Source organism: Gossypium arboreum, chromosome 5 (assembly GCF_025698485.1).
Source record: "Gossypium arboreum isolate Shixiya-1 chromosome 5, ASM2569848v2, whole genome shotgun sequence".
NCBI classification, from domain to species: Eukaryota; Viridiplantae; Streptophyta; class Magnoliopsida; order Malvales; family Malvaceae; genus Gossypium; species Gossypium arboreum.
This window is the reverse complement of record NC_069074.1, coordinates 4,270,013-4,292,633: the sequence shown is the minus strand read 5'-3', so window position 1 is coordinate 4,292,633 and position 22,621 is coordinate 4,270,013. Positions and strand designations below refer to the sequence as shown.

General features: G+C 33.7%; 4 protein-coding genes and 1 long non-coding RNA gene across 7 annotated transcripts; 4 read left to right on the top strand and 1 right to left on the bottom strand.

The window, feature by feature from the left end:
• Window positions 1-1,440: 1,440 nt before the first annotated feature.
• LOC108472674 (protein GLUTAMINE DUMPER 5-like) lies at window positions 1,441-2,453 on the top strand. Its single transcript, XM_017774228.2, has one exon. The coding sequence runs from the start codon at window positions 1,629-1,631 to the stop codon at window positions 2,217-2,219; it is 591 nt and encodes a 196-aa protein (XP_017629717.1). The 5' UTR covers window positions 1,441-1,628; the 3' UTR covers window positions 2,220-2,453.
• A 4,319-nt stretch (window positions 2,454-6,772) lies between these two features.
• Window positions 6,773-9,513, top strand: LOC108470757 (ADP-ribosylation factor 3). Its single transcript, XM_017772205.2, has 8 exons — window positions 6,773-7,045; window positions 7,177-7,215; window positions 7,334-7,396; window positions 7,786-7,804; window positions 8,230-8,341; window positions 8,446-8,493; window positions 8,638-8,768; window positions 9,282-9,513. The coding sequence occupies exons 1-8, from the start codon at window positions 6,943-6,945 to the stop codon at window positions 9,313-9,315; spliced, it is 549 nt and encodes a 182-aa protein (XP_017627694.1). The 5' UTR covers window positions 6,773-6,942; the 3' UTR covers window positions 9,316-9,513.
• A 3,154-nt stretch (window positions 9,514-12,667) lies between these two features.
• Window positions 12,668-14,221, top strand: LOC108474026 (zinc finger protein CONSTANS-LIKE 4-like). Its single transcript, XM_017775899.2, has 2 exons — window positions 12,668-13,513; window positions 13,609-14,221. Exons 1-2 carry the CDS (start codon window positions 12,824-12,826, stop codon window positions 13,924-13,926), a joined length of 1,008 nt encoding a protein of 335 aa, XP_017631388.1. The 5' UTR covers window positions 12,668-12,823; the 3' UTR covers window positions 13,927-14,221.
• A 2,112-nt stretch (window positions 14,222-16,333) lies between these two features.
• Window positions 16,334-19,524, top strand: LOC128292837 (uncharacterized). Its single transcript, XR_008282785.1, has 3 exons — window positions 16,334-16,997; window positions 17,130-18,532; window positions 18,931-19,524. It is a non-coding gene; the product is annotated as an uncharacterized LOC128292837 (long non-coding RNA).
• LOC108473600 (probable protein phosphatase 2C 59) lies at window positions 17,922-22,605 on the bottom strand. Of its 3 annotated transcripts, none has more exons than XM_053027817.1 (9): window positions 22,175-22,605; window positions 21,701-21,963; window positions 20,420-20,547; window positions 19,782-19,880; window positions 19,536-19,694; window positions 19,173-19,259; window positions 18,968-19,059; window positions 18,665-18,739; window positions 17,922-18,467 (listed from the first exon to the last, which is right to left on the bottom strand). In XM_053027817.1, the coding sequence occupies exons 2-9, from the start codon at window positions 21,778-21,780 to the stop codon at window positions 18,303-18,305; spliced, it is 885 nt and encodes a 294-aa protein (XP_052883777.1). In that variant the 5' UTR covers window positions 21,781-21,963; window positions 22,175-22,605; the 3' UTR covers window positions 17,922-18,302. The 3 variants fall into 3 exon arrangements, with proteins under 3 accessions (XP_052883777.1, XP_017630758.1, XP_052883778.1); XM_017775269.2 differs by having other exon boundaries at window positions 22,275-22,605; XM_053027818.1 differs by having other exon boundaries at window positions 21,701-21,819; window positions 22,275-22,605.
• Window positions 22,606-22,621: the final 16 nt, after the last annotated feature.

Sequence of the window (22,621 nt, the reverse complement as noted above, 5' to 3'; positions counted from 1 at the left end):
CAATGACGACATCCATATTCAACTAATATTCAATTACACATTAATGGTTTTTTTTTTCTTAAAAAACTTTTTTAGTATATATATGGTTTATTTCTTTTCTTGTGAATTTGGATTTGGATTTCATTTATTATGTAAATAATAGAAATAAAATTATAGATTTTATATAAATTAGTTGAATTCAATCTACAAAAATATGAAAACTTGAATTTGTCAAATCCAAAAATATTTTAAAGGTTTTCAAATTCATTGCTAAATAAGTCTTTAGCACATCAGTGGATTTGCAATATTAGCATGAAAGTTGCATTTTAATAATTTACTACTCAATTTACACTAAATATTTTTAATAATTGGAAGTACCGATGAAACATGTTACATCTTATATTGTATTTAAAATTTCAACATAATTAATAATTTTGGTTATGTTGATATTGGACAATTCTTTTATATATCAGTTTTGAATTTGCCCTATGTTGTTACAAGAGTCATTATGTAATTATAGAGAAACTGGAATGATAAAAGGAATGGACTATTATTCGATCACACTCACAAGAAAAGAAAAAAAAATTGTGTATTACATACAAATCACAATCTCCCTATTATTATCATGTCATCAGCAACTAAGTCAAAATGTTGCTGGGATCGATACTAGCATTATATATTGGGGCTAAAGAATAATGTTTCACAATCAATATATGAAAATAAAATTTGTGTCAGCAAGTAGCTAGCAGCAGCAACATCATAGGATTAGATCCAAATCGATTACTTCTTGATTCCAAATTAAAACATGAGCATGGGATATGTCACTTTGATCTCATTTACGTCTATTGATGTTGAGTTAGCACTTCAAGCATCAATGCCTTTTGGATTAACATGAATCTAGCTCCAACACTGAATTTTTTGGGCACTAAAACTGAAGGGTTTTCCATAGGGAGAATTTGAGATTTGCATTTTATAAAAGGGAATATATATTATGCATATATGTAGTTTTATTTTATTTGTGTGCGTGTAAAGGACGAAAATGGGCACTCTTTAAAGATTTGAAATGAAATAATAGAATCAGCATCCACCAAATTTCAAATCAGGTTAGATATTTGGAAAACTTTTTTAAGCTTAGTGTACTATTTTATATCTTAATGGCAAAATAAAAAATAAAAACCAATACAAATTTATCCGAAGGAAAATGCTACTGCCTAATATGCTTATACTCCCATGACACAGAGCTGCCATTGGTGGTTTGGGGACCCACACCAGCAACGTGGGTCCTATGTTTCTAGCCTTCAGGCCCGATCAGAACGCACCATGGTCCATTAGGGTCACTCCCGGGATGCCCAGGATCTGAGCCAACATCAGAGTGCACCAGGCCATCGTTAATAGAGTGAAAAAACTACGTAAACAGGGCCTAGTCCGTGACCCTAACCTAATAAAAAAGCAGTGAGAGTTTTTTTTTTTTTTTTTGGGGGGGGGGGTGGGTGCTGAGATTTCCCTCACTTTCTCTGCTTATAAATAACAGTCCTCACCTTCTCTGCTTTTCAGGTTCACACTCTTCACCTTCTTTTCCTCTACCTCAACCAAACTACCACCTTCTCTGTTAACAAGAAGAAATCGAGGTCTATAAAGAAACACTAAAAATGAGACCAATTAGCAGCGTTAACACAGTAGAAACAGCAGCTATGCCCTCAATGTCACCACCAGCAATGGGGCAACCACGCTCTCCATGGCACTCTCCTGTGCCTTACCTCTTTGGCGGCCTAGCAGCGATGCTGGGCCTCATTGCTTTTGCTCTCTTGATCTTAGCTTGTTCCTACTGGCGGCTTTCTGGTCGTTTGGACAACAACAGTGAAGGAGGTGATGTCGAAAGGGATGTCGAAAGTGGTGAAAATGAGGGCGACTCAACCAAGCAGGTGAAAGTTTATGAGGAGAAGATTCTGGTGATAATGGCCGGTGAAGAGAAACCTACGTTCTTGGCTACCCCAGTAATTGTATGCACTAAAGCTTCCTCTTTCGGTGATAATAAAAATGGCAAGGTTGATGATGACAAGGATGGATCAAAGAAAGATGAAAGTGGCGAGAAAGTTAAAGGAGAGATGAGTGGTGATGACGATGACGACGACGATGATGATCAACAATTTCCAACAGTAACAGACAACGCTGAAAACCATGACAACCATGACAGCCAACCAACCCCAGACCAAAATCAAACCAGTGAGCTTAGCTCTTAGTTGCTTACTTGCTTTCCTTTTTCTTTTTTTCTTTTTTTCTTTTTTTTTTCAATTTGGTCCCTCTTGGCAGAGAGGGTGAGAGAAATTTCACTTTTTTTTTTTCTTCTTCATTTTTTCCTTATCTCTTTGGCTTGATTGCTTTCTCTGTCCTGAGAAGTTGTTCGATTTTGATAGTCGGAAAATGTAAATTTTGATGAGAACATAAATTAGAAGTGAGTGAGTTCTCTTCCCAAATCCACATCCAAATTTCATAAGACAAAGCAACTTATAGTTCATCGTGTCATCAGTAACCAGCTATATTTTACTGCGACACCATAACAACAAAGTTCTTTAATTACTGACAGTCTGGATACGCTTGCTTGCCTGCCAACTATAGCAAACTCAAGTCCCAAGTGGATTATTGGCCAAGGCCTGATAAACAAGAGCAAAATGGAAAGTACATGGAAATGGACCTTTAATTATACCCTATAATTATTATTAGCCTGTCGTTGCACAGAAATCAACCGTTTTGAGCCGTTTGCTAGTACAAAGAATATGATATATAAAAAATTTTGATGGGAATAATGATCTTTTGTTTTTACGAATTATAAATTTCACTTTTAAAGTACTTGTAGAGGAATAAAGGAAAGGAAGAAAATGACACAAATCAAAGCAAAGGACATATTCCTCAAAAGAGTTCTAGTTTTAGTGCCGCTCGTAAAAAAGCTGTCATCCCCGAAAGAGGAAGGGAAACGGAAAGTTGTTGATTCACAAAAGTATGCAATGCAAAGTCAGCAGTTTTTCTCTATTTCTTGCTTGGCGGCAACCTCACAGGGGTCACGTGCTCACCATTAATTAAAGCAAACCTTAAGCAGCTGGGTTGGGGGTGTGCTCCTGTCCCAACTCTCAACTGCGCGGTGACTCGACGCCACCATTTCTTCTTTAAATTAACTCCCTACCCTAGTTACACTATTATTTGGCCAAATTTTCAAAGTGGAGATATTTTTGTAAGAGGTGTTGACTGAGGAACATGCTAAGTGCAAGGACAGCCTTAGTACAATGTGTGATCTTCAACTCTCATGGAAGCCAACTGTTATTTGGAAGAGAGACGGAAGCTCCCGAAATGGGAAGAAACTTCACCTACTTTTAAATAATTTGTCGTGGAGACAAGTGTTGGATAGCAGATATAGAAAATAATTTAGTAAAGTTTCATGAGTTTGCGAATTTCTTTCTTTTTTGTTTTCAAATTAGTGAAATGGCATTAAAATAACAAAATGTTCTTCTTTTTTTGAATTAATGTGCAATAGATGAATGATTATTGAATTGGGTTTATCCAGTGCGAAATGTGATAAGTTTTGGAGTTCAATTAAAAATTTTAAAAATTTTGATAAAATTAATGTGAATTTTTTAAAAAAAATTAGAGGGTTTTAATTAATATTTTCAAAACATTTGTAAGCTTAATTAAAATTTTCAAGGATTTTTGGGTCTAAATAAAATTTTCAAAACTTTTGAAGGACTTGATGAAATTTTTTCAAAATTTTTAGAGGGCTTTCCGCCAACGAGTGGATCTACCCTACTTAGGACTCTCGAGTGGATCTTTCTCTCTCATTTTGCATTCCTGAGGCTTTGGTCCTTCATTGTCTCTTTGCCTCTTAAGTGATTGGTAGCTTTGTCGGTCGCCACAACTCTGCCCTTTCCCTCAAGTTTGTTGTCCCTCTATTTTTCGATCACTTGGTCGGTGCTCGTTTCTCTTTTTTCTCATTGCTACGGGATACTTGGAGCTTATGGCGCTCTCCATTGTTTTTCTTCAACGACATCAAGGGCTAGCATGAGAGTCAATGGATCTTCCTACTTGATGCCCTCTTTAAAAGTCATTTTGTTGGTTTCCCTAGTTGGGATTTTCTCTTTGGCATCAAGGATGGTGTTTTGTGGGGTCCAACTGCAGCTTTGACCTCATCTTGGTGGAGTCAGTCTCGCAACCATGCAACCTACGACCTTGGCATATTTTGGGTGATACTAATGTTGTTGCTTATGGCGGCCTTTCCCCCTTCACGGCTTCACCCTTAGAGTTCGGTTAAAGAAAGCTATTAGGGAAACTAAGAGCAGCATTTGGCAGGTTTCTCTTACATCAGAGACTATTAGTTGGCTTATTGAGGGGTTTTATCTCGTCAACTTGTTGCGAAAGTCTCATCATTGGGTAAGCAATGATTGGGTAGGGAACTCTCACGCTCCACGATACTTCCAACTATCAGTAAACTGTCAAAGTTACAGACGAGAATCTTTCTTTCGCACCCATCCTAAAACAACATTAATGGAGTGGTCTGTGGTCAGTAACCGCATAAGCTTAACCCTAACACTGTTTAATTCTGTTTTAAATTTAGAACCGAGTCCTTTTCTTGTACAAGTTTTGGCCTCGTTGTAGGTCTTTCATTTTGCACAGGATCTAAGCTCCAGCTGCATATGATTTCTTTCTACTAATGAAATGGGATGTTTGATTTTGTTAAAAATGGATCTACCCAAATTTGTTGCCCTTAATAAAGGCGACCTTTTGGATTCAGGGTGTTGCACTATTCTTTGAGTTGGATCTGAGTTGAGCATGATAACTAAGACATTAACGAGCCTTTTATCAAATGGGGTTTTATGTTTTAGGCTTAGTTTGGATGGGCGGTGTGTTTACGGTGAGGTTAAAAACAGCGGTGGCGGTGAGATTAGTTACTGTAGCGGTGAGATTGGATCTTGAAGCGGTGAGATTAGAAAGCAATGATGGAGTGTGTGTTTGGATTCAAACGCAATTGTAGTGTGAGGTGAAAATGAAAAATGACTATTAAGGACATTATATTAGAATTGATATATAATAGAAGTTCTTAAATTATTTTACTTATATAAAATTATTAAAATATGTGAATTTATAAATTTATTTAATAAAATATTAAAATATATCTTTTAATATTTTATTATAAATATTTTAATGAATTATATAATCAATTTAAATTATTTATTAGATAAAATAATAATAATTTTTAATTTTTAATTTTTATTATATAACCAATGTTTAAAACGAATGAAATCATCGACTTTCTTCCATATGCTCCATTCTTCCTTTGCCTTCTAAAAATTTTAAGTTCGTTCTCCATTCTTGACAAGAGCTAAAAGCTTGAACTTCAAGCATTTTTCCTTCATATTTTACCCGGGTATAATACGTTCTTCTTTGGTGCTCGTTTGAAATTCTTACTTTACTGGTTAAAGTGTGTTGAAACTCCAACATAGATAGCGAATTTGGCCGCCAAATCTGAAAAAATAATGATTGATAAAGAAACTTTAAGGATAAAATGGTAAAATAATAAATGGAAGTTCAACGGTGAGCTTCTTCTGCTGAAAGCTCCAGTTGATTTTGGGATAGCAGTGTGGTGAGAATTGATTTTGGTTGCATGAAACACTCAACCAAACAACTTCTCGGTGAGGTTGGAAGTCTAATCGCACCTCACGGCTTTTAAACATGAACCAAAGGAAGCCTTAGTCATTGCCACTTTTCTATTTGAAAGCCTGGTAGGCAGGAGATTTTCTTTTTCTTTTTCCGAGGAAATCACAGCTTCTCATTCGGGGCTATTTATATACATAATTGGTATCTAAGTCTAATTTATTCATAAAAAATATATGCTTAAAGTTTATATTAACATATCGAAATTTATGAATATTTAATCTAAATTCATTCTAAGAATAACCTATATTTTAAAAATATATATTATTTTTATTTAATATTTAATTTTGTAGATTTTTTCTTTTATTAAATTTTGAAATATACACAACTTGACTATTTTTAGAATAGTGGATAAATCTCTAAATAATATGGATTAAAAATCTCGTGTGGTATGTACAAAGTACGAGTTTAAACTCATTCTTCCTCACCCTTGCCCTGAATATTATAATAATTAAAACTATATTTTTAATTTCTATATAGTATTATGTTATATATATTTAATTTTATATAATATAAAATGCACAATAAAATAAAAATACATTACAAAACTATAAAATTGATGGGTAAAGTTTTAGCCTTGAAAGCTAAAATATAAGTTCGAGCTTTTAATTTTTTTTTCCTAAACTCACCTTTCAAACTGTCCATATTGTTTTATATTTCAAGCCAGCATTAAAATTTAAAGGGATGGTCTGACCTTTGAGTAAATCAAACATGAATATTAGTAAGCTCCAACTCGAATCGAGATTCAGAGCTCAATACTTAAATCAAACTAAACATTTATTTTTAAGTTCGAGCTTAATTAAATAATTAAGTTTATAATTAATAATATATATTAAGAATAGTAATATAATTTAATAATAAAAATGATAAACTTAATATCGTTCCTAAGCTATTTGGGTCTAATATCATTAAGCTTGAATTGAGCTTGATAATTATTGATTTGAGTTTAAAATTTTTGAATCGAACTTAAGTAGTTTATAAATATCAATACCTTATTTATACTCTCAAGTCTCAACATAACTATTATTATTCTAAAAAATACAACTATTATTTAGTATTTACGTACGTAACGTTCCTAATTCTTTTCCTTTACACAAACATTTTTTATTTTTTTAAAGTTAAGATAAATATGTAAATAACACAAACAAAAAAAAAAACCTGGATTTTTGTAAATACTACTTGCCACACTAAAACTAAAGTAGCTTAGAATCTGTGTTAGATCCGTAATTAGTGGTAGCAATTGCTAAAGGAATCAACAGGGAAAAAATGGGTATTGTTTTTACTCGGATGTTCTCCTCTCTGTTCGGTAACAGAGAAGCTCGAATTCTCGTACTGGGTCTTGACAATGCTGGCAAAACTACTATTCTCTGTAACCTTTCGATCTTTCCTAAACAAGCCTATCGCTTTTATTTCTTTTCCATTTTTCCTCTTTATTTTCTAATTTTGGGTGTTATTTATTCCATATTTTTTTTAATTATTATTTTGATCATCTTCCAACAGATCGGCTTCAGATGGGTGAGGTAGTCTCTACAATTCCAAGTAGGTTTGCCTTTGCCGGCTACTCTCTCAATTCTTCTTCTTGTTTTGGGTTCTCATATTTTTTTCTAAATGACTGACAGCTTCGATGCGCCATCTTTTTTGAACTCTATTTTTGCAGCGATTGGGTTTAATGTAGAGACTGTACAATACAACAATATCAAGTTTCAAGTATGGGATTTAGGTAAGTTAACGTTAATAAATCTGAAATAGTAGCTGATGTAGTTTATACAAATGGAGTTCAATTTAATTTATCGAATCATTGAAATTTGTCTTAATCCTTTTACTTAAAATTGAATCATTGAATTTCATTTTTGATCCTATAGTTATCTGGTTGGCCTGCTTGCATTGGCATTTGCCACAAGGCCTTTGGAAATTTTAGTTACAGTTTGAATTGTATAAGATTATATCAGCAGAAACTTTTGTGGCTTGAATTTACAGAGAAATTGTTTCAGTTGTTGAGTTTAAACGTGTAGCTCCGTTTTGCTTATCAGCTGTGAGATTCTATAAAGTTGTAACATTCATTTAACTCTTTGTTCCAGTTTAAATCAAATGTAGTTTTGTTTTTTGCAGGTGGTCAGACAAGCATCAGGTACTTGTTTTTAAGCTTTGTTTTCTCAAGGAAACATCCCAATACTTTTGGTACAGATGAGATTTTCAATTGATTTGTTAAAGTAGCTTTAACTGTTGTGGTGTGTCTTCTAATTGATGGAGATGCAACCTTTAAGTTACTTTGCTTCCTCTATTTATTTAATTCTGATATGGGGATATCTTGTGGGTTTTTCTGGCTGCTCTTTAGCTGGACAATAAGGTGGGATGAAAGAAGATTCATCATTTTTCATTTATTTAACCAGGAAGTAGTTTTGTTTTTCGGAATTTTTCATTGCCAATTTGCTTTCTTCGTGATGATTTTAGTCCTTTCATCGGGCAATTTGCTGCTTGTTGAACACGTCGATTGACTTCACCACCCTCCAACACTCGTCTTCCACTTTTCTTTTTAATCTGCATCTTTTACAGGCCATATTGGAGATGCTATTTCCCCAATACACAAGCAATAATTTATGTTGTTGATTCAAGTGACACTGATAGAATTGGAATAGCCAAGGAAGAATTTCATGCCATTTTAGAGGTATTCTTATGTCTAAACTGGCTAGTCATGTCTCCCTCAACTCCTCTGTAACTCTTTTAATGTCATATGGTAGATGCTGACTGAATCATTAAACTGTTGGACAGGAGGATGAACTTAAAGGTGCAATAGCCCTTATTTTTGCTAACAAGCAGGTGAACACTGCATTTACTCTATGCTCTACCATTCAAAGCTGCAAAAGTAGTTGTAAAATGTTCTACTCTGCATAGGACAAGGTTTCCATGATCTTGATCTTTCAAGTTTTACAATTTTAAAACAAATTTGTTCAAAATGAACAGGATCTACCTGGTGCGCTTGATGCTGCTGCCGTGACCGAGGCTTTGGAGTTGCACAAATTAAAAAACCGTCAGTGGGCAATATTTAAAACATGTGCAGTCAAGGGTGAAGGACTTTTTGAGGGCATGGACTGGTAAGTACAGCTTCTTTGTTCATCTCTAGTAACACAACTGTTTATGTTACCTTTCAAGAAGTTTATGTCTGGTCTAGTATCTAGTCATGATAGTTGTTTAGTATCAAACTTAGTTTACATTGGGATGTAGGTTTTTATAGGAACTGTTGTTGAGTGTGAGTGACTATAAGGTTCCATGCTTATGATAATATGGAGGCGTTGCTGATTTAGGGTTCTGTATTTGTGCTTTCAACGTGAACTTTCTAAGAACAATGACAAAACTAGGGAAATGTTAATCTGTTATAGATGCTTAGTCAAATCAGATATCAATGTGAAGGCACATCATTTCGTTAAAAAAATTAAATGCTTTTGCGGGAACACAATCATAAATATTAATAAGAAGCTAAATTTTTTAAATTTACTCATGATCACAGGCACAGCAGCACTATAATCATTTATGGTGCTGATATACTTATTGCTGAAATTTTGTTGAGAGAGTGGAGGTTCCATCTAATATAATAAACTGTTATGCAGGTTAAGTAATACTCTCAAATCAGGAGGTGACTAAATTATTTCCAGATCCCAAGATTTTTACTAAATGTACCCATAAGTTTCACCACCATTGACTTGCGGTTGGCATGTGATTTATTACTTGCAGTTTCTTATGTTGTTTAAATTACAGGTCAAGACTTGTACAATTTGAGTTGATAGATGGTGTTTTAAACTTGGTTTGAACCAATTTTGGAAAATGGATGGGGTTCCCATATTCGGCCTTTTTCTTTTTTAATGGATCATAAATTGGAATGCACTGTCTTCTGGTCGTGAGAATTATCACTGATAAGCGAATATATATGCGTGTGTGATCGAAACCAGAGACCGTATAAAACCCAAGGCTGGAAAAACAGGAACACAGGGAGTAGCATCTCCACCTTCTCCTCCAATCAAGCGACAAGAAGGAATCAAACCCCAAATTCATAAGCGCATTTAGCATTGTTCAAAAGCATTGATTCCTAAGTCACAAAGGATCTTTGCTCTCGCAAGGTGACGACTGTGGTCAAATAGGACCTATGCAACCCAATGGCAACCACAGGCCAAAGCAGAGGCAGACACCACCCACCATTGCTCTCCTCTCTAATCTTCCCTCTTTTTTAATCAACGTGTTATTTTCGAAAGAGAAAAACATACAACGAAACCTTTGGATTTGGACAAGTAGAAAACAAATGCATTTGCGTAGCCCGTTAGAATGGGAAAGTGGTAGGAAGTTTCATGGTTTCACCACATCATCCTATAATAATGAGACTATTATGAGATAAGGATTGGTTTTAGTGTATAGTTATTATATAAATATATATTTGAAAATGAAGACAAAATATATTGAAAAGAAAGGGAAAGAAAAGTGAAGACTAAAAATGGAATAATTGATTGAAGGGTGAGGTGTGAACCCCCAACTTCGAATTGCATTTACTGTTGTTGTCAAGCATTATTATGATGAAGCCTAGAAAACAAAAATGCACCTTTCTCCATCACTCTCTACAAGGGCTGGGCTCCACATCCTAATTGAAAATGACAACCCTCTCATCTCTCTCCCACTAATTTTCAGACCTTAATAAAATCGTCTCTGTTTTGGCTAAGCTTCTTCCACGCGTTTCACTTCCATTGGTTACTCGTGGATTTCCCCTGCCCCACCAGATAGACTACTTCCATACGCCATTGTCTCAACTTCACGTTTCTAAAACTCATCTCAACTCTCTCTTCACCTTTTGTTTCATAAATTATTTAATTTTACATTTTTATTTTATAATTTAATTTATTAATACAATATTTATATTAGATTTCAAATATTTTATTTTCTAAAACTAAAATAAATAATAAAATTTCTTTTTAAAAAATTAAGTTATTATTTTCTTAATTTTTATTTTAATAACTTTAAATATTTAATACAATGATAAAATGCATTTAAAAGAAAAAAATTTAAAAGCTTTCTCTTTTAGCTATTTAGATTGAATCTTACACTATAACCCGTAATGTTACATTTAGAAGTATAATTACACTATCTGAATTCTTATCATTTCAATCATTCGTAATCTCACATTCATAAATAATGTCAATATAATGTATTACATATGTAAACTATTGTATTAATCTATTATAAAAATAAATATATACATGCATTTCTTTATATGTGTACATTAAATTAAAAAAAAGTTTCATGTATACATATGAATCATAGATTTAAGTTTCATGTATATAATTACATCAAGTCCAAATTCACATATTAATTTACACATTGAAACAAAATTCATATCTAAATTTTATATTTATCCATATAGAATATAACCTCATTATCACTTATTCCTTTGGTAGTATTTGCTTATAGGCCTAATTTCAAAATTCAAAGCAATTTACCCTTTTATTTTTATTATTTTAATCTATTTTTCAAATAATATTTAATTCTAACTAAAATAAAATCTCTTTTCTATCGATGAAATAATAGATGTGATACTTTAAATTATAATTATTATATTTATTCTAATGATTTAAATTATTTATGATTATAATTCATTTTCTTAAATTATTATAATTATGATTTATACATTTATTTCATCATTATATTTTTACTCATTAATATATAGTTTGTAAATAAAAATAATTTTAATTTTAATTTATCATAATTTTATAAAAATTAAGACTAAAAATAACTAAGATACAATAATAATTTAAAAAATATTTTTAATAATTTACATTTGATCAATTAAACACCTAAATTTTTCATTACAATGAAATAAATATAACACATTTAACACATTTCATCTCATTATCTTACATTATGTTAACAATGTAATAAAAATTTCAGTACTTATCAAACATAACATAAATTGACTATGGATATTTCTATCATAATTATTTATAAAATATTAATATATATTATTTTTTATATTTTGAAAAAATATATTTAATTTTAATTTTTAATATGTTTTATTTCATATTTTAATTGGGTAAATTAATAGAATATGTCAATTTCAAAAAATAATTAGAGATTTAGGTTGATTTTTCTCATATATAGGAAATAAATTTATTTTAAAGAGAAATAGAAAATGTGTCCATAATCATTGTTGTGATTAAAGAACTCATTAATAACTATAATCGTTATCGTCTCGACTCGAGTTTCAACTTTTTCTCTGTTGTGCCAGTCACTCCCCTCTTGAAAGTCCTCTTATCCCCAACTCTGTCATAATTTATAGGCAATGAGGTTAAGGATACTAATTTGGTGGAGATAGAGAAAAAAGAATAAGTTGATTATACCAGAAAACCCCTTAATTTTTTATTATGATTATGGTCTTAAACTTATATACGGGGTTTATAAAGCATTTTCTTCCGGTGGCATTAAATTTGAACCTGTGGCCGCATAATCACGATCAACCAGGACTCCTAAATATCTTCAACCTATAACCACTGGGAATTGAATCCCGAGTTGCAATGTGATGAGCTTCTAAGGTGATGGTTTCCTCCTAACACAACAGATGAAAAGTGTGAGTCATCGAGCGCCACCATAAATATAAACACATTTTAAAACTATCACACGGTCTCCTCAAACACTAATAAAAATAAATTATTCTCCCCAAAATTTTAAAACCAACAAAAGAACAAGTTTTAAAAATAAAAAACACTTCGTCGCGTTTTTTATTTCTCCCAAAATCAACTTATTTTTTTAAATATTAAAAAAATAGGTCTAAATCCCATATTATTATTTAAAATCAACCTTTTTTTCAAATTTACCCTATTTTAATTATTAGTTTTAGAATTTATATTTAATGTAATATTCAATATTAATAACATATTATTTCCTTAAAAGAAGACGCATTATTAAAAAAATACCTTTATTTTAAAGATATTAGATATATATTGTAAAAATATACCTATTAAATATTATTATTTTTTAGCATAACTCGTTATTCTTAACCCACCAAAAAACCTTTCTGCAGAACTAAAACTGAAAAGCCTTCCCAAACTCAGCTCACACCCACAGAAAGAGAGAGGAGGAGAAAACATAACGTCTAGCAAACTGGGTTGTTGAAATGGCATCGAAGTTGTGTGACTCGTGCAAATCAGCGACGGCGACTCTTTTCTGCCGGGCTGACTCGGCGTTTCTATGCTCCAACTGTGACTCCAAAATCCACGCGGCCAACAAGCTCGCCTCGCGTCACGCTCGAGTTTGGGTCTGCGAAGTCTGCGAGCAAGCGCCGGCTCACGTCACTTGCAAGGCCGATGCAGCCGCTCTCTGTATTACCTGCGACCGTGACATCCACTCCGCCAACCCTCTTGCTCGCCGACACGAGCGCCTCCCTGTTACCCCCTTCTACGACTCCGTCAATTCAGTCCCAGCCGTCAAACCCAACGGAGTTGTTAACTTTCTGGAGGAGCGTTACTTCTCCGACGTGGACGGAGACGCTGATGTCAGCCGGGAGGAAGCGGAGGCGGCGTCGTGGCTGCTTCCGAACCCTAACCATAAGGCTGTGGACAGCCCGGACGTGAACTCGGGGCAGTACGTGTTCTCGGAGATGGACCCGTATCTGGATCTAGATTACGGGCATGGGGATCCAAAAATGGATGCCCAGGAGCAGAACAGCTCCGGCACCGATGGGGTGGTCCCTGTCCAAAGCAAGAATGTTCAAGCTCCGTCGGCTAACGATCACTGTTTCGACTTGGACTTCACCGGATCCAAACCCTTCTCTTATGGCTACAACCCCAACTTCATCAGCCACAGCGTAAGCAAACGAGCTTCGAAACATTTCACCATTACAAAGTAGTATTGTCATTCTGAATTTAAATTTGAACTTTGGTTTTCGATATTGATTTACAGGTATCATCATCATCATTGGATGTTGGGGTAGTCCCAGACGGAAGTACGATGACGGACATATCAAACCCATACGGAAGAGGGCCTGAGTCAACACATCAGACGGTGCAGCTATCACCGGCGGACCGAGAAGCAAGGGTGCTGAGGTACAGAGAGAAGAGAAAGAACAGGAAATTCGAGAAGACGATCCGTTACGCCTCCAGAAAAGCATACGCAGAGATGAGGCCGAGAATCAAAGGAAGGTTCGCGAAGCGTACGGACATAGAAGTCGAAGTGGATCGCAGTAACATGTATGGGTTTGGAGTTGTCCCGTCGTTTTGAACTTAACCTCTCCAGTCTTCTCCAGCATGGTCTAGTAATATGTTCAATTTTGAACTTTTTAATTTTCATCGCTTTCTCTTTTGTCCTGAGGCTTTTTGGGGGAAAGGATTCTGGGTTTTAAAGGTGTTATTTTGCAGGTTCTGAAATTAATGTTTATGTTATGTATATAAGTAGGTGATGATGATGAAGAAGAAGGTGTTATAATCCCACCCAACAATGGAAACTTGACCATTGTTTTTGTACAAGTTTTTTTTTTTTCCCTTTAATGTTGTGATTAGCGGATCTTTTTCTTCAATTCCGCCTGCTTTCTATTTAGGGTTTCAAACAATAACCAATATTATATATATTGTCGGTATTGTTTATATGGATGGTGATTTGGTGTTTAAAAAGTTGAAGGATTTTTCTAGTGGGGGGTAGGTATCAAAATCTGTCACTCCATTGGACCATTGGCTCCCCAAATGTGATTTTGTGAGCAATTAATTCATTAATTGAATAATGAACTCATAATTAGGAGAGGCGAGTGAAAGGTATTGCTCCATCGTTAACGTTTTCCTATTTTTTTAATATGAAAATTCTCCATTTGGGGGTTTATAGATAACTTGGGAGTTATCAATACTATTATGTAGCTTTGTGTTCTCTGATAAGACATACATGGATGCTTTCAAGGTTTCTACTAAGGTCTTGCTCCCATCTCTCTCTCTCCCTTTTTTCTTTCTTATAATTATTGGGAAGTGTTTAGTTTTATCTTAAAACTATCTCCTGTTGAGAAATAATTGTATAAAAGTGTGATTTTACGTCATTTTATTTTTTTAGTAGGTGATCGATAAATTTAAATTCAATTAAAAATGTTAAAAATTAAGAAAAAAATTAATTTGTCATGTTCTTATTGAAAAAGGATAAGTATAATAATTGAAATTGAATTTTTTCAGGAGGAAAATTTTGATTTTTCATTCTCCTATTAGAAAGAAATAAGGACGATGTAAAATTACAGTTTCATATAACATCTACTTATATTTAGTAATAAGAGGGAATGAGACATGAAGGTAATATGGTTGAAGAGGGAAAGATGGCTGATTTTCAGTTTCCTTTCTCTTCAAAGCAATCGGCTTCGTTATTAACTACAGAAAAATGAAATCAAAATCTGATTGATGATGGGAATTAACAAATTGTTGCAGATGTTCAAAACTTAGATTTGTATAATATATATTTTTTGGTTGATAAGTTGGTATAAAAATAAAACTTTTACATTCAACTGTGTTTTTTTGGTGGCCGTTTCATGCCATAACAAGAGAGAAGTAGGTTACCCTCCCTGATCCACATTAACAAAAAAAATGCAAATAAAAGTGAAAGCAAATTGTAGAGTTAATGAAGGTTGGTTGGTGGGTGAGGACCATGTAAGGCAATGCAATGGGTTTAATTTGAGATGCTTCAGGTCAAGTTGGTTTCGATGCTTCTGAACAAGCATAATAATGGGTTGAAAAGCTGAGTCGTGTTGGGACGTAAGGCCTGAAGGTGACTTGCACGTTATACCTTTCTTATCATTTCCTGGCTTTTTTTCCCGCTAGTCTATTCGATAATCTGCATACGCATGCATGCATATATTCATATCAATATCTCTCAAATTATTGGCCTCAATCAACTAGCTAGTATTGGACCATCTTAAGTCTGGACGGTCCAAATGGCCCATTATCCATAGGAAAGGCTTACGTTCCGATGCAATTTTCTTCTTATTGGAATTACAGGTTTCAATTTTCAACCCAAGAAATCGTATTTAACCCTAGAGTGGAGGGACGTTTACCAGAGGCTTAATTTTTATCAACAGTAAAACGAAGATGGATTGAGAGAGAAAGTTAGTGGATAATTTAAACTGTGTTAAGAGCTAATGTGCTTGGTTGAGTTTCAAATGGGTTTCCATTATTACAAAAGTCCATGAGACCAAGTACGTGAGGTTTGGAGAATATTTGGGGTTCTACAGTCCCTAATATTAATCTATTTGATTCATGTTAATTACTTTTAACAATTGTTTCCCTCCACAATCTTGTAAGGAAAATAAACAAAACATAAATGAAGATTAATTACCAAATCCAGTTCAATCCTTTCGTGTTTTACTATTTGAAAAACAGACAAACAAAAGTATTGAAGTAATAGTGACGTAGGAGTTAGTTTATTCATATTATTTGGAGACTGAGAATCGAGATCGCCTTTATTGGCTGGCTGTATTTGACCCTTTTATATATATATATATATATATATAAACAATTAAACATACTGTTCATGCCTTGGGGACCAAGTGTCAAACATTCCTTGCATTGAACTCCCAATTATCACTTTTATCAATTTAAATATTCCTTAATTATTGATTACCAACCTCCCCAAGTTGTAATAATCAAACATACACTGCAATAAACAATCTCATTTCATCACTATTTAACTGCAGCAATTCATGGCCATGGATGCACACTTCCTCCTTTTTCAGTGCTCCGGCTGCCTAGAGTTAGAATCGCCTTCATCACTCATTTTTTCTTTTCGATAAAAATTCAATGGAATCAAACTTTTTTCCACTTTCATTGTTTTTTTTTTTGTTTTTTTGAAGTACTGGTTTTTACTTCTTTCAGAAAAATATGTTTAAAAAATAGAGGGCGATGAAGAAGTTATATCAAGGTTCGCTCGTCGTACGTAATGGCAAAAAATTTCCTTGTCGATTATTTCTTAATGCTATGAGCCCTCTCTATTTGTTATTATGTGCCTTGCTCACGCAAGTTTTTCCGTGTTTGTTTTTATTTCGATTTTAACTTGATGATGATGAAAACATCAAAGGTTCGCTCGTCCTACAAAATGGCTTATTTGTCTTGTTGATTCATTCGTCTTGATGATCTGAATCCTTTTTTATCGACATTTTTACCTTATGCCTCCACATTTAAAGAAATCAAAATTGACAATCAAGTCTATTTTTGCTGAGAAAATTATTTAGAATATATGTTTAACCTACGGATCAAACTAAAATGGGTATGAAGTTTTTTTTGTTGGCAGGTTAAGGTTTAAAATTCAAGTCTTTACAATTAATTTGTAAGGTAAGAAATATCCGACAAGTTAAGTAACTTGAGTAGATATTCATGCATATTATTCAGTTGTAGATTCGCATATATTTTTTGTTTGGGTGACTATTATTCAACAAGTTAATTATCCGACACTTTTTGTTTTAGGTCCTCAAAGATCACGTGTGGTAGACAAAGGCCATTTTGGTGATTTCGTTCTTTCTAGTTTATTTATTACTGTGGTCTACATCTCATTTTTCTTTCATAAAACATTAAAAACTTATTTGAAAATTTTTAACATTTAATATTTTAAATGTATTTCATAATTATTTTAATTTTTAGTTAATATAAATTTTTAACAATTGAATAACATAAATAGGTAAATTAACTACTTATACTTTATGTAAAAATATTAAATGAATTTTATTTTATTAAAATTAAAATAAATTATCTTTTTATTAAAAATTGAGATATTTAAATTAGCATATTTATTAATCAATTTTTTAAAGAAGGTATGGCAATTAGTTTTGCAACTTTGCTCCATTCGTAGGATGTAAAAATTTTGAACCAAGAGTTAACTTGGGCAATTTTGAAACTTAAAAAGTCTTTGCTTGTTGCTATACTCAAGCTTACTTGGACTGCATATTTGTATGTGATATGGAGACAGAAGAACAAGAGGTATTTTGACACATCTTTCTTGACTGAAGATGTTATCTTTGGTGCAGATTAAAGAGATTGTGCGAGTTCGTCTAGGAGAAAGACCAATCAATAGAACTAATCTTATTAATGCTTCATTTTGTGCTTCTTGAGAATATCATTGGTTAATTTGTTTGTATAGCTTAAAATTACTGCACAATATTTTTTTTCTTTTGTAACAATTTAACTGCTTACTTAGATTAATGAATTTCATCATTCATAAAAAAGAAAAAAAGAAGAAGAAATATTGTTATGGTAACATAATTTTACAAAAGTTCAATGGCTTTGGGAGAAACTATATAATTTTAGAGATGAAATGAATTGGCTATCAAAATTCAGCTCCCAAGGATGATTTAAGAAAAGAAAAGAAAGTGCTGGTGGAAAGCAACATCACAGGTGGACTAACTAAAGCAAGAGAAGTACTACTACATTTACAACATACAGAAGTAGAGTTGGCGTCTGAAACCCCTTTACACGGGCACATCGCTTCGGAAACAGATGTAATATACATCAGTGCCTGCGCACGTTTGTTATACATTCTCTTTCACTAGCTATTACTATTAGTATTGAAGTTCATTAACCCTCAGTTTTACCCATCAGCCACATACCCAAAACCTAAAACCATGGTGGGAAGGGATAGCTTGCTTATGCAGTCGCAGAAGCATTGCGAGAGGAACCCCCTTGATTGACCAAGAATCGGACCACCACGCAAGTGATATTATCTGCGCTACCTCTCTGGTATGCCTCTTGCATCAGCTGCTTTGCTGCCTGCTCTGGATCCTGTATTGGCTTTATCATTGCCACTGCCTCCTGGTCAAAGGCAAAGCAGCAGTTTATTAGCTACGCTTCATTTCTTCGATTAGAACAAAAAAAGGGTAAGGAGAATACCATCCACGATTACAACAATTTTCGTCAATCTACTATCAATTAAGCTTGACAGAAACACTAATGGATTCTGGGATATGTTAGTAAAGAAAGAGGCTTTAACTGAACAAACCATTTCGTACCTCATTTGAAACAACATCCCATAGTCCATCACTTGCAAGTATAAGGAACTCAAGAGAGTTGTCAATCTTTTCCTCCTGCAACCTCCAAAGTTCATATCAGATTACAAAATGCTCAAAGTCAATAGAAATCCTAGTAAAAGAACATGAAACTTTAATACCCATATAAATTATAGTTCATCTCTCAATTTGGAATCCTATAGAGTTTTCATGTTGGGTTTGTGCATTACGGTTTTCTATCTTAATTATGATGTACGATTACATCTCAGGAACTCAGCATATTTCAACCAAGTCTTCTAACCAGACCTGAATTTCTGGATCAGCAACAACATACTGCTTCAAGTGTCTGTCACCAAATGCACGAGAAACAGCAAGAACACCTCCCACTCTCCAAGTTCCTACAGATATAATTTCAGTTGCAAGCATTTTAACACATCATAGCAGAAGCTTAAACAGAAAAAGGAGAGGATGGTAAGACAGGAAAGAGAAATGGAGAAATGTAAATCCACACCAGCCCACATGACGAATCCTCCTGCGTTCTCAATCCGTTGTCGCTCATCACTTTGATCAGGCTTGTGATCACGAGACACAGCAATAGCTGAAAGAGGAAATGCAATAGATAAGCCATGTATAAAAGATCAATTCAGCAATCAAATAATAATTTAACCAAGATTTTCAAAAAAAATCACGAAATTTACAAACAAACAAAAAAAAAGGGCGAGCGAGCAATTACATAAGATTGTTAAGTTATACAGAAACATATGTAAGCCTTGTGAGCTTTCATATTACAAGTAAAACAAAAGGCAACTTCATATGGATTGTCATAGATGGGATCAGAATAGAAAAGAAAAAAAAAAAAAAAGATGAATCTTACCATTGCCTCCTCTGCAGATAACAGCTCGGGAATCCCCAACATTTGCAACTAGCAAACGGTTGCCAAAAAGAATAGCTGTAGAAGCGGTCGATCCAGCATCCCTATTCTGGTTGTTTTCTGATTTTAAAAATTCAGAATCTGTGTGGTTGTATGCATCAGCTGGAGGTTGGAAACAATTTAAAAGGCAAGTTATGGCCAACCCACTAGGAAAGTCACAACCATGTGATACAGTTATAAGTAAATAACCTATAGCAGATTTGGTGTCAGAAATGAACTTTGGATGTTTGATCAAATTACTGAAAAGGTTTTGCTTCACATATTCAGCAGCTCGTACACCTCCATGACCTGAAACAACCATGCTTGTAAAGATTGATTTAACCAATTTGTAACAAACCATGCTGGTAGACTTTTTTACGTTACTCAGCAAAGGAGGATATGTTTCTTAAGGATGCAAGGTAAGTGAAACTATTCTATGGCAGAATACAATGGTATAAACTGCCTCAGCATGAAATTCATAGTTTACCACGGGAATGCTCCATCCTGAGCCAAAAAAAGCCCTTGAGAAATGGCTTGAAGTACTGCTACAATATCGGAGCAGATAACAAATACCAGAATCTGCATAAAATCCTTTCAGATGACAAATACCAGTAGCATTATAAGTAGGTATAGGCTCTACTCTTATTGTCCAGCAACCTTAATCACTTAAGCATAAGAGAACATTGATAAATCATACATGCGCTTTATAACACAGATAATAATCACGACAGATGGTACAATGTATTTACTTATATGTGGCTCGGGTGAAGTATGTCTAAACCATTAGTATGTTACATGTTTGCAGGAGTGAGAGAGAGAAAGATAAATAAGGGTAAGAGAGGATATACCGTCAAATACTCCAAAAAGGCCAACTATCTCTCCATCAACACCATCTATCCTTGTTTCATAAAAATCTTCCATTGAAGACCTCTTCCCTGGGGAGCTTGCATAGCCATAGCTAAACTTTCCATTTTGACTGTAGCCAGAAAATGTGACACTTAAATTTAGTTATTGTCCAAATCATTGTATCATTTAAGAAAATATGTGAACTCAATAACCATATATTTCTTGTAATCATCGAATTTAAGAAAAACATGTTGAAGTGGCTTTTAATCTAATAGTTTATGTGCTTGATTATCATTTCAAAAGATATTTCTTCAATCTTCACGCATTTCTATTCTTAATTCATTCCAGAAAAAGATTTAACAAAATCTAAGTTTCCATCTTTAAAGGTTGCAAGGATTAAATCACATGACTAAACATACAGTAAAATTTGAATGCACAAGATGCAACAAATTTACTTCAAAGCCAGAAGGGACCATAAACTGCCTTTTCGGGATTAAGAAAGACAGATACATGAAACAAAAGCAAACAATTGATTCGTTCTAGCCAGAGTAATACAGGCAACACTACAAAGTCTTTAATTCTGACCCATAAAGAATGGAACAAACACAAGTTTACTTCACAATCATGATGAGAAAAGAAATATTATTGCTTTGCATGCATCGTAAATAACAAATTAAAGATACCTCATACCGTTGCTGATGTCTCCCACATTATGCAGTGACACATCATTAAAAAGGTAAAGATCCACAAAAGTTTAGCCCATGACAAACTCAAAATTTGAGAAAATATGTAAAAAATTTCCAAATTTATAGAGGCATGTATTAATTGTAAATTCATTTGCTTCCATTCCCTCTATTCTTTTCTTGTAGGCTTCTTCTCACGCCCTATGTCATTGAGATGCATCGGTAGATTTTAACTTAAAGAGGATATTCGTCTATATGGAAATTTATTACATAGTAACATTATCCAGAACTGTAGAACATAAAAGGATAAGTTTCAATATTTAATTTCCAATGAAAAGCTTTTTGACAGGCCAATGAAAAGCTACTAAGTAGTATTATGAACATATATTTTCATAATTCATAAAAAAGAATATAAGATAGAATTTGGAATAAATAAGTTAAAATTAGAGAAGAAATGCAAACCAGAACAAAAAATAGACATGATGTTGAACCATATGGAATTTAGAAAAATAATAATTTACACAGCAAAAAAGAGCATCAATCCAACCAAAATTTTATATATAAGCAAACAATGATGAAAAGAGAAGAAAAAGCAGCTACCTAAGGCCTCCGCCACTGGCAGGACGATCTTCAGAATGAACCTGGCTTGAAGATTGCAAAACCGAATTCAGATATCCCATATTATCGCTTGAGTTTCTCAGAATTTAGACGTCTTAACCCTTGTATCCAATTCCAAATCAGGAAATAGCAAAAACATGTGTATTTGACAAGTGATATTTTAGCAGATAAAAAGGAAAAAGCCAAATCAGTGTTCAGGTAGGGAGGATCATTTTAAACTTGAGCGTAACTATGAATCATATAACCTGCAAAGAAATCAAAACATCCAGAGCCAATTTAAACCAATTTGAAATGCATAGATCTTAAGGTCTCAATCTCGTGCACAGTATGTTAAATAAACATAACCAAACAATAAATTAAATTAAAAACTAACTGAAAGCGAACATATCAAATGGAATAAATGAGAGTTTAGTTTATAATAGTGAGATAGGAGGAGGAGGGAAACAAAAATGATACCTCGATGAAGGATAAGGGCCGTAGAGGGAAATGAAATGGAATACATAATAAGTGTGAAGGGAAAACTGAAAAGCAAAGCAAAGAAAAAGACGAGACTTACAAAGAGAGATTAGCAGACGGTTTTAGAGAGACGAAACTATTTCTTCCTGTTTCTGTTGTATTTTGGTTTATTACGAAACCAAGAAAAATAATTGAAAGGGGCGAAAGGTGTTTGGTTGTATTGCAAGAAGACTAAGTCAACCCAAGTGGTGTTATTTTAGGTGGTTGAACGACGTTGAAGCATACAAGTGGTGCACATGCAGAGGAAGGATACATCACGTCCCTTCCTTCTTTTATTTTGTTTTAGAAATCAATCAATTGAAATCACGTCCAATCTAAGCTCGCTCTTTAGAAATGCAAAGGTAGGCCAAGGGTACTGCTCTTACTCGTCTTGATATTTATAATAAA